This window comes from Geospiza fortis, unplaced genomic scaffold (genome assembly GCF_000277835.1).
Source record: "Geospiza fortis unplaced genomic scaffold, GeoFor_1.0 scaffold194, whole genome shotgun sequence".
NCBI classification, from domain to species: domain Eukaryota; kingdom Metazoa; phylum Chordata; class Aves; order Passeriformes; family Thraupidae; genus Geospiza; species Geospiza fortis.
The window spans coordinates 4,128,845-4,137,633 of NW_005054322.1; the positions used below are offsets into that span (position 1 = coordinate 4,128,845).

Below are 8,789 nucleotides of genomic sequence, written 5' to 3' on the forward strand. Positions count from 1 at the left end.
GTGGGTTCCGCGGCCGCCCCGCGGTCCCGTGTTCCCGCTGGCGATGTGCTATGCTTTTCCCAGGGTCGAGGTCGGCGAGGCGGACTTCGTCGTGCTCTGTGATGCGCTGAAGGTGTCGGAGAGCGTGAGGGAGAAAGCGTGGAAGACATACGAGAGCTTGTCGGCAGCGGATGGAGCTCTGGTGAGTAGTGCTGCTCGTAGTATCGCTCGGCAGCAGAGTCTGTCCTGTGCCCCAGCTCACATACTGAGCCGCAACTTCGCTGCTGCGGCCGCCGAGGGTCCCACAGCCAAAGCTCATGTACTGTGACTTAGCTTTTTCCAAGTGAAGGTAGATTTGGAAATAAGTGGCATGTTGCCATGTTCATGTCTGTGTAAACTAGCTTCTGTAGATTGCCCTTTTTTGTTAATATTTTGTGATAAAGGTACGTGCTCAGGAGTCCTTGTAGGTTACGAACAAGTGGCAGTAGAAAACAGCACCATGCGATCAGCTAATTCTTCGAACTGCAAGGTATTTCAAATATGTCTTAGTCAGCTTTATACAGGCAGTCTTACTGCGTGTTTCTGTGTATTTTTTCCCCTCTGTATCCTTCATGAGGCTGCAGAAAGCGTATGGAGATGACTATTGCAGAGACAGGAACATTTCCTTTTTTGTTGCATAATGTTAAACCTGTGCTTATCATTGAGGCATTTCCGTTCAAAGTTAGTCATTGGGCATGTGTAAACAAATTAATAAAGTGTTAGGGCCTTTCTTGATTTTTGCTTTTCCTTCTTCTCAGTATGACTGCTGTGTCAACAAGCTGGCTCAGAGAACAGCTATAATACAGCTAAATCATGGCAGAAGCTTTGTTAAAGAGTCCGGATGCAGTTTTATAATAACCAGCTCTGGGGTATTAGTCCCCCTGTGGGCACTTGCGTTGATGTACATGTTCTGACTTCTGCTTACCCTTCTGCAGCTTCAGCTGACCTGTCACAGCTATGCTGTCACTACTGATAGTTTGTAGTCTGTGTTTTTTAAACTACAGTGTGGCTATACCAGGTCTTGATGCATTCACATCGCAGAGTAATAATAGCCTGGAAGAGAGACTGTGCACAGCTCTTTCAGTAACAGATACAATTTCTGGTCACAGATGTTCATAGGAGCATTTACCTAAAAGCATAGTTGAGTTCCCCTGTAAGAATGAAAACAGGAGTAGTCAGTTCCCTTGACTGAAAAACAGCAGGGTAGGTTGCAGTATAATCTTGCAAATTTCATTTACTGGTAAAGTTTTGTTTTCACTGATTATTACTTGGCAATGGCCAGATAAGATAAATGGTGTTTGAAACCTTACAGCATCTGATTGCTTCCTTTATCTATTCAGAACCAGATCTTCATTATGATATATAACTAATATCTTGTTGTCTTGCAAGTAAAATTGATTGTTGAGAGCCTTTCAATGTACAGGGGAAAAAAAAATCTACATTGTATTTCAGTCCAATCTCAAACTTAGAGATGTATCTGCAGGTTGTTGAAATGAGTTAGCTGTCAAGTGTGTGCCTCCATGGGGATCTGGAAGGCGCTGGAGTTGCTGCTTCTAGCTGAGAGTAGGCTTCGTCTGACTCTGAAGTCAAGCAAGTTTACAGCCTGGCTAATTGCTGCTTCTTTTCCCAAGTCAAGCTGCTGTGGTGGGCCTGGCTTCTCAGGATGACTCTCTAGTCCAAGTTGCAGGGATTCAGGAGCAGGCTGCTCTTTTCTTCTCTATGATAAAGGTATTTTGTTGGAGGGGCTGTCCCAGGGTTTGTCCTGCAAGCACCAGCTGCACATGTTTTAATCAGTGAGGTTCAGTAACCTGTTCAACTCTGAGCTGGAGCAGAAGCTATGTAGCAGCTTTCTGGTGTCAAGCAAAAGGTTAACAGCAAGCCACCAGTTGAGACAAATACTTACCAGAACACTTATGTTTAGCAGTGTAGTTGCTTTGACTTTAGGAAGCTTAAATCAAAAGGCTGCTGATGGAAATAGAGGTAGCATTTAAGAATCCCCCTCTCAAGCCATTTACAAAGTACAAAGACCTGAAACCTTGCCTTTCTTGGCTCACTGGCCTTATTTTATTGTGGTTGATGTTAGAATTGTGCCTGCCAAATCTCTGAGAACGTGAAGGGCACTTGTAGTGGTAACTAGGAAGCAGCGTGGCCCAGACTTTAGGTACTGTGGTAACTGGCAGATACTCAGGGTGCAGATGTGGGTTTGGATGCAGTCTGAACATCTGCTGTATCCTTGCTCAGTGAATATTTAGTGACTTGAAATGAAAATGTCTTGCAGTGCTGTCCTTTTTGAGTCACCTAAGGGTGTGTGTGCAGAGACTCTGCAAACTGGGTACATGTGGCTTAAAAGTATAAAGCAATTATTTTTTCAGGCATATACATAAAAAATTGCAAGAATGTAGTGACCTACCAGCCTAAATGTGCCTGTGCTTCAGTGAGATATTTTACTGGCCAGGCAGGCATCAACCAGGAGGAGAGAACCTGTTATCTGCTACTCCCTGGAATGAATGCAAATGCCCACTGGAGCTACTGCTTTTTTTCCTTCGGGATGTCACACCTTTCCACTCAGATATTTTTTTCTTTTGAGCATTTGAGCTACTAGTGATGATACTTTGAAATTTCAGCTTTCTTATCTTGCACTTTCTTTCTGTGCTCTGTAGCTTTCCTTGCAGTGCTGGAAAGCTCTCCAGTTATCTGTTTCTACAGCATGTGAGTCAAGAATATACAGATGCACCCTATTGCGGCTGGGCTGTGAGTCCTTGAAACAGCTGAACCTCTTTGAGAGGTGTGGAGGAGGAGGAGGCTGACAAGAGAGAGATGGTAACACAACTTTTCTGGAAAATGTGGCTGACCTGTAGTTGTGAAAACCAGGTCTGCAGAGTGGGATTGTTCAAAAGCACCACAGCTGTCTGTTAAATATGTTGTTAAATATGCTGGTGTTTTCCTTCGTAGTAGGAGAACATTAAAGCTTCCCTCTGTGACAGCCAAGTTTAATGACATTCTTCTACAATAAAATGTTAACTCAAAATGTCTTAGAACGCCAAATGCTGACTCAGCACTCTTGGTGTGTGGGCTGAAGGAAGGTATCTGATGTGTAATCAGAAAGATGTTTCTTTTAAAATTCTTTTGATATCTGGTGAACTCCCACACCAGCTTATTGTGAACATGGAAGTGTTTATCTAAACAAGAGCTTTTCATTGGTGTCATACAAATATTTTTGTTCTCTCTATGATTTCTTTGCTTTATCAAACCAAGCTACCTAGATGAACAAAATCTTTGAGAGTTGTAGTTTTTACAGTCTTAGTTTCAAAACTTTTACACGCTGATTTTTGTTGGCTTAACATTGGCTCTGATCCTTGCTTCTCTTGTGCTCTTAATTTTTTGTAACTCTCCTGAAATCTGTATTATGAACCAACAATGCTTGTAAATTCTAGATGGAATGAATAGATTTAGTGGAATTACTAATGTACCTTGGTGAGCAGCAGGTGATTGTTGGTGTAAGGGATATTAGAAGTAGTCCAGGAAGCCATACTAATACTGCTGTGAAGAAGCTCAGGGCATTTGTTATGTTCTGCTACTGTTTGTTTTGGTAGAGAACAACAAAATTAGAATCTGAAGTAGAATATGGGGTGATATAAACAGGAAAGAAAAGCTTCAGCAAATTGTTGCTGAATATATTATATTGGAAAGAACCCATCTGAGGAACAGATGATTTGGTGACTAAATTGGAACCAAACTTCTCCAAAGAAAATTGAAGTGGTTTAAGAAATTGATAGAATTTGGAATTTGCCAAGGACCTTAAGGCTTTAGGGTCTGGTATGCTTCGAGCTCATCAGCTTAGTTAGCTGTAATATGTGGTGCGTGGGTAGGAGCTCCATTTTTTTGTTGGCTGTTCATAGCACTGTTTGGGAAATGTGGCTCACTGTTCTCCTGCTACAGCTCAGCTGTTCAGAGTCAGGAATTCCTGAGCCATTTTTATCAAGTATTTGTCTAACCCGCTATTAAAAAATTGTCGTGGTGAAAGATCTGTAGTCTGCATAGTTAGGTTTTCCTAGTTTAGCTTTATTTGCCCATTTATTTTTTCCCCCAAGTACTGTACTAATTTGTTTCTGTTATAATTCAAGCCAGTGGTGTAAAATTCTGTACCAGCCAATTCTGTACCCCATGAGAGATGTATTATTGCTGCCTTTTCCTTCAGAAAGTCTGTAGCATATGAAGATGTTCTAGGCATTTTTTCTTGTCTCTAATTACTTTTCTTACATCCTGAAATTCTACCTAACTGGTGACTTACACTGGTATGCAGATACTGCAGAGCACTTAATTTGTGCAGGAGTTAAACTGCTTTCTTAGTGAAGAAAATGTACCAGGTAAACTGTAGCTTCAGTTGAAGAATGAAGTAAAGACTACTTAAATATGGAAGGTTGGTCTGCATAGACCAAAGAGTTCATGCTCAGCAGGCCAAGTGTCCCTAGTCCATAAATTTCACATTTAAATTGAATAAATTCCTTTTGCTTGTGGTTTCTTAATAAAAAGAGAATATTTTAATTGGTAAGCCACCTCATCCTCATGTTAAAAGACAGAGAGGCCTCTTGCTTTTGACAAAAGCATGAAACACATATGAGCTAATAAAGTATTTTTTGTCTAGACTTTGTCTCTAATTTATAGAACTGTAGCTGAACTGAACCTGAATCCATTGAAGCTTTGGATGGATGAGCAAAATTACTGATATTTTAGGATCCTCTGTTATTAAAAAAAGAAGAGCTACTGAAAGTCCCAAAACAAACAAATCATCTCCATGGCCTCTTGCTGATGATATTCAGTATCTTAGCAGCAGATGCCCTGCTTGTATGTGCCTTTGGACTTTAAAAGCTCAAGCAACTGGTATAGAGTTTCTTTTTTTACTCATCTTCTGCCTGTCCTGAGGGGAGATTGATGACCTCTCCAGTCTTGCCACATGTAAAAGTGTAATGAGAACTTTGCTTATCAGATGAACTATTTTTAATAGTTCAATACTGTCCATTGACTTCATTACTTTCAGCTAGTATTTTATTTGAATTTGATCTCTGTAGGGGAATAGAACATACGTAAATAAAGGTAGTATAGAAAGTAATCTTACACCCTAAAGAGTTGCAGTTGAGCCAATTATTAAGGATTAGGAGCAGGCCTGATGTTAACAGGCCATACCTGTAGCCACTAAGAGGCGTGTTATAAAAGATTGGAGGTTGGTTGGTTGAGGGGAACTGGAGTCAGTTGGCTGCTGCGAGGACAAGGAAGAGGCAGTGCCTAGAGGAGCTGCCTACAAGAAACATGAGGAGGTATGAAACTCTAGCAATATGGAACCTTTGCAATGTAATGACAATAGAACTCTTGTAATATAATGACAACAAATCTCTGTTGTGAACTAATAATAATCTTCCATCCCAGGCTATGTTCAATAGAAAATTTAAACCTGATATTGCTGAAAAAATGAAGGATCTGTCTTTACACATAACTTCTTACATGTAGACAGGGCTTATAATGGTCACAGATTTTTTTTTTCCCTTGGGGTATTCTTCCTGCAGGTTTTTATTCTGAATAGTTTTCTATTGTGAGAGCTTCTTGAGTCTACTCTCCAGTCATCTTCCACCCACTGTAATCATAAACATGTAAAGTCAGAATGGTTTGGGTTGGAAGGAACCTTTAAAGGTCATCTCATTCCAACCCCCTGCCATGGCAGGGATAACTTCCACTGGAGCAGATTGCTCAGGGCCCAAGTTGATTGTTGGGATGGGGCATCCACAGTTTTTCTGGTCAGCCTGTCCTGGTGTCTCACCACCCTCACAGTAAAGAATTTCTTCCTAGTCCTGATCTAAACCTGCTCTTTTTCAGTATGAAGCCATTTCACCTTGTCCTGTCACTACATGTCCTTATAAAAAGTCCCTCTCCAGCTCTCTTACAGGTCCCTTGAGGTACTGGAACATGCTGTAAGATCTCCCTGAAGCCTCTTCTTCTCCAGGCTGAACAGCCCCAACTCTCTCCAGCCCCCTGATCATCTCTGTAACTTCCTTTGGACTATCTCTAACACATGTCTGTGTTTTTGTACAATCAAGCTAGTTCTCCATGTTGATTGGAATGTAGTAACTGAGATTTTATGTTAGGAAGCCAAGTTCCATATCTTCCTCTTCAAAAATCAGGTGCTTGATATTTGCAGTGAGACATCCTATATCCCATTTGATTCAAGTGTCCATCTGTGTTTGCATATTTTTCGTGTGCGTTTCCCTTGACCTTCTTTTACACAACATCATTTGAAGTTTCTATTCCTGGGTCACTTTTGTAGGCTGTCATCAAAATTGTTATCAGTGTTGTCAGAAGAGTAAACATCTCTAACTGCATACTAGAGCTGAGACTTCCTGTGGCCATCTCCTCCTTGGGCCTGATTAACCCTGGAGAACCTCTGGAGGCAGGGAACAGACGTTATTCCTGTTAATGCCTTTAACACCTTTCAGCTACATTTGGAAAGAAGAGGCAATAATCCCATTTTACAATAATTAAGTGTTGGATGAGCATTGATGCTGCTGTGTTTTTTGTTCAGCAGTCAACTTTAATTCGAGAACCCGGGGAGGGGAGGGAAGGGGTGTGAAGAGGAGAGTTCTTATGAGTGTGTCTTGCCAGAAGACATCTTCTTATCTCTTCTCTCCTTCCCCTGCCCCATGATGTTTATATTTATTCTGGTTTCAGCTGGAATTAAGCTGGTTTTGTTCCCAGTAGCTGGTATAATGCTGTGTTTTGGATTTAGCATATGAGAATGTTGACAATGCTGATGTTTTGGTTCTTGCTAAGTAGTACTTGCCCTAAGTCAAGGACTTTTCAGGTTCCCATGCTTTGCCAGTGGGTGTGCACACAAAGATCTGGAGGGAGCATGACCAGGACAGATGTCCTGAATTGGCCAAAGGGGTATTCCATACCAAAGAATGTCATACCCACTATATAAATTGCATTGGAGTTGTCCTGGGAGTTGCTGGTTGCTGCTCAGGAATGGTCTAGGTGTGGTGAGCAAATGTATTGAGCATCCCCTATTTCTGTTGAATTTTATGCCTCTGTCTTTCGTTCCCATTGCAATTATTATTAATGTCGTCGTTATTATTGCTGCATTTTATTTTGTTCAGTTATTAAGCTGTCCTTTTCTCAAGCTGTGATGGTTGGTTTCTGACACGCCTCCTCACTGTGGGGATGAGAAGTGAGCAAGCAGCTGTGTGGTACTTAGTTGCTAGCTGAGGTTAAACCATGACAATATTTATGGATTAAAATCACTGGAATTTTCATGTATGGCTATGGCAGATAGTTTATTTTCTGAGAAAACTGCAGTTCACTTGTGTCTTTGGTTGTTTTAACCAGCAGCAGCTGGTGGGATAGTCCCAGTCTGGTGTTCTTTCATGTTTTCCTCTCCTTCCTGTCTCAGCTATGTTATAAGGCAGGTATGCTGAGGTGCTGCTCACCTTTTCTTTGCTACTAGGAAAAAAAACCCCAATCCAGAATCTATTTATCTTGGGTTGTGTGTAATTTTTCTTGTTAGGCCAGCAGTCATCCACCATCTTGTGTTGAGGAGAAGTTGTCCAAAGCATCCTGTGCCTTCAGCAATGGGTGTGGGAGTAGTCCTGATACTGGAGTTTGGCCTTCTGTAGTGGTTTGGATCTCTAGGATGGCTAGGCTGCCTCTGAGACTGCCTTTTTGTTTAATGCTAGAAACAAATGAGTTATTACCCCCAACCATACTGGACAAGGAGTTTAAAGGTTGTTCTTGCAAAACCAGACCTCTCTCCTATCAGATAAAGCATTGCTGTGGCCTCCTAGCACTCATCCTGCCAGAGTTGAGCTAGGCTGCTCAGGAAAGCTATTGGTTACATTACACTTCAACAGAAAGCTATTCTTGTTTGCATAGGCAACAAACCAGGAACAATCATCGCTTGGAAGCACTCAGTCCTCCTGCCCTACAAGATGTTGTATTTACAGGACAACATCATGGCCTGAGTTTGCAGGAGCATGGAGTGAAAGGAACTTATTTAATAAACAAAGTCAGCTGACTCCAGGGGCAGGGGTATGCTCAGTGCAAGTAGTCTTCCCTCTTGGTAGTTCACTAGCTAGCATTAACCTGCATAATTTTTTGTATCCCTTTGTGTATCAACAAATGCATCTCAGTCTGTTAATAGCTTATTTCAAAGTAATTTTCTCTTGTGCAAGGCATCACGATTTGTAGAAACACTCAAATAGGAATGCAGGGAGAAAATAGTGACTTAAATAATTGTCAGTTGTCACACTGTTGAGGGTGGCTGGTTAGTTTTGCATTGAAGCCTGTTCTGTAACTATTAACACTTGCACAAGCCCGTCAAAGTTCTTCTTCTTTGGAGAAACCCCCCCAGCCACTCTTCCCTGATGTATAAATACTGCCCAAGAAAGACACAGGACAGCTATCACCAAAACAAAACAAAATGTTGGCAGTATTAGTGAAATTGTATCATTTATGGGCACAGTGGATTGTTGGTCATGGTTACACTGCTGAATAAGCACGGACGTGAGTGGATGCTGACAGTGCAGAGGATTTTGGAGCAGGTTTGGAAGACTGCATAACATGGAGTGAGCTAGGTCTGGTGCAGTCTTACTCTTATTGCCTTTGGGGAATATTTTCTAGAGTGAGCAGGCCCCTGCAACTCACATTGGTGTTGTCTAGGAGGCAGCTAGGTGGAGTGATCAGAGAAAGGATAAAAAAGTAGGCTGGGGAGTGGGCTAAAGCTAGGC

General features: G+C 41.7%; 1 protein-coding gene across 1 annotated transcript in view; it reads left to right on the forward strand.

The window, feature by feature from the left end:
• Nucleotides 1-36: 36 nt before the first annotated feature.
• Nucleotides 37-8,789, forward strand: part of RB1 (RB transcriptional corepressor 1) — a 71,294-nt gene continuing 62,541 nt past the window's right edge. The window contains exon 1 of the mRNA XM_031056820.1: nt 37-181. Coding sequence (XP_030912680.1) covers nt 44-181 — 138 coding nt within the window. The 5' untranslated portion in view covers nt 37-43. The remainder of the gene's footprint in view (nt 182-8,789) is intronic.